A 2,095-nucleotide genomic window follows, 5' to 3' on the forward strand; every position below is an offset into this window, starting at 1 on the left:
ATGCTTGAAATCACATGTGATTTGTTGTTCATCCTCATCTCTGATGGCACCTTCAATATCCTCATTCCAAAAAACCCAAATTTTTCCATTGTAATTGGCAACTGCATTTTCCATAGATAGTTGAATTTTGATGTTTTGAATATTCATACTATCTGAAAAGGGTTCCAAAATTGCAATGATATAAAGGTGGTGCATTCTCTTTATATTTCTGAGTCTTTCCACAACACCTCAAGTGTTAATTCCTCTCACATTTCATATAATTGTACTAATCATTGCGATGTTCTTGAGGAAAATAACCTAGTGTTTGGTCTGCCTGCAGCGACAGTTGTAATATCTTGCTTCTTGAAAAGGGATCTACTATGTTGTAGTCCCCATGGTGATAGTCCTTGAGTCTGAGTAGCTTGTTGGATTTCATCCTCAATAGATTGATCATTCTGAGGGCTAAAGTCTCTAATTAGAGCCTCACTTGTCTCATCATTATCTTCTTGATCATTTATACATTTATTATCTCCATCCACCTCATTCTCGGAATTACATATCTCATATTCATTAATATCAGGAATAGTGTTAAGTTGACATTCTTGTTGTTGCTTATTTGGGGGTTCTGATTACTCCCCTCTTTCCTATTACTTATTATCCTCATTCTCATGTTCTTTATTCATCCTTCTTTTGGCAGCATCTCCTTTCTGTTTACTTGGTGTATTTTTACTCTTAGGAGTATTTTCCAGTATACCCGTACTTGCAATTGTGTCCTTTTCCTTTGTCTTTGAGGCTGACTTCTGTTTCCCTGTGTGATCGCTATACCTATGTTGGTTTTCCTTGCTTACAGTATCTTTGTCTTGCTGCTGTTTGGGAGATTGTTGTTGAGGTTGCTTTTGTTTCGACTGCTGCTGCTTGCTTTTAGGACTGGCTGAGGCTGTAGATTCTCTATTGTGGTCAATGTGTACACCATCATGGAAAACATGAGGCAAATTCCCCCCTTTGGTCACCCCTTCCAGCATGTTATTTAGGCTCTCCTGACATCCCCCATCCATCCCTCCATCAACTTCTCCAGATAAACATTCAATTTCATAATCATTAATAGTGTTGGGTTTGACATCTATGATACCTGTGGGGTCTGCATTTCTGTTTTTTCCTTCCTGTTGCCTTGGCATTTTTTGCTTACCTGCAGTGCTTTCCTTTATTTCCTTTTTTGTTACTTCTACCTCCCTTTGATCCTTGATGCCTCTTTCCTCTCCCTGTGCATTCTGTTTTTCCTGCACTTCCAGATTAGTAAAAGAGAATTGTTGAGATTTAGTAGTTATACCTGTCTGCTGGCTGTTTTTTTTTTGTCTGATTTGTAGAAGTAGGTTTCCACATTGTATTTGGAGCTGCTTGTTCCTATTGCCTTGTGTTTTTCCTTCTTTGATTTGACATTCCTCCTCTTTTTTCTGTTCTGTTTGCTTCTGCCTGTTATTGTCTTTGCTTTGTTGTTGTTGTTGTTGTTGTTCTCTATTCTCCTTTATTTTGTTCTGTCTGTCTTCCTGATCTTTTATTTTGACAGTATCCTTGTTCTTATTTTTCTTCTCACTTTATTTTTCCTTTCTTTGTGTATACTCCTCATCCCTCATTTTGGATTTGCATCTTCAATGTCATGTCACTGATTTCTACAGTACTTACATTATGGGGGAATATTCTCATACTCCACTGGCTGCCAGACTCCAATAGTGTCATCATCAGCATGCAGTCCTATCCAAACATGTCTAGGTCTAGGCTTAGTCAAATAAATTTGCATCTTAACTTTTCCCATTCCAACCCTTGACCTTTTAGTACAAGCAGTATCTAGATATAAAACCTTCCCCACATATTCCAACAAGGGAGTAAGGAAAGGTTTTCATAGCAGTGCCATGGTAATCCTGGTAGTAAAATCCTGACAGGCACAATTGGAGTTTACTCCTCTGGTGTAAAGAAAGGTGTCCACGCTTGTATCCTCATCAATTTTCCTTCAATTGTCATTCTTTTCTGAGTCCAAACTGTGTTATAGTCTAACTCATTTTGTAAATCAATAAACACACGTTTTGCATTGTAGTGTGTTATGTTGACCCCCCCCCCCCCC

The 2,095-nt window shown here is 38.2% G+C and overlaps 1 protein-coding gene across 1 annotated transcript in view; it reads right to left on the reverse strand.

Moving 5' to 3' along the window:
• Positions 1-626: 626 nt before the first annotated feature.
• LOC107016557 (uncharacterized protein DDB_G0290301-like) overlaps positions 627-2,095 on the reverse strand; it is a 2,880-nt gene continuing 1,411 nt past the window's right edge. Inside the window, exon 4 of the mRNA XM_015216991.1 lies at positions 627-1,528. Within this exon, the coding sequence (XP_015072477.1) occupies positions 627-1,528 (902 nt within the window). The remainder of the gene's footprint in view (positions 1,529-2,095) is intronic.

Source organism: Solanum pennellii, chromosome 4, assembly GCF_001406875.1.
Source record: "Solanum pennellii chromosome 4, SPENNV200".
NCBI lineage: Eukaryota > Viridiplantae > Streptophyta > Magnoliopsida > Solanales > Solanaceae > Solanum > Solanum pennellii.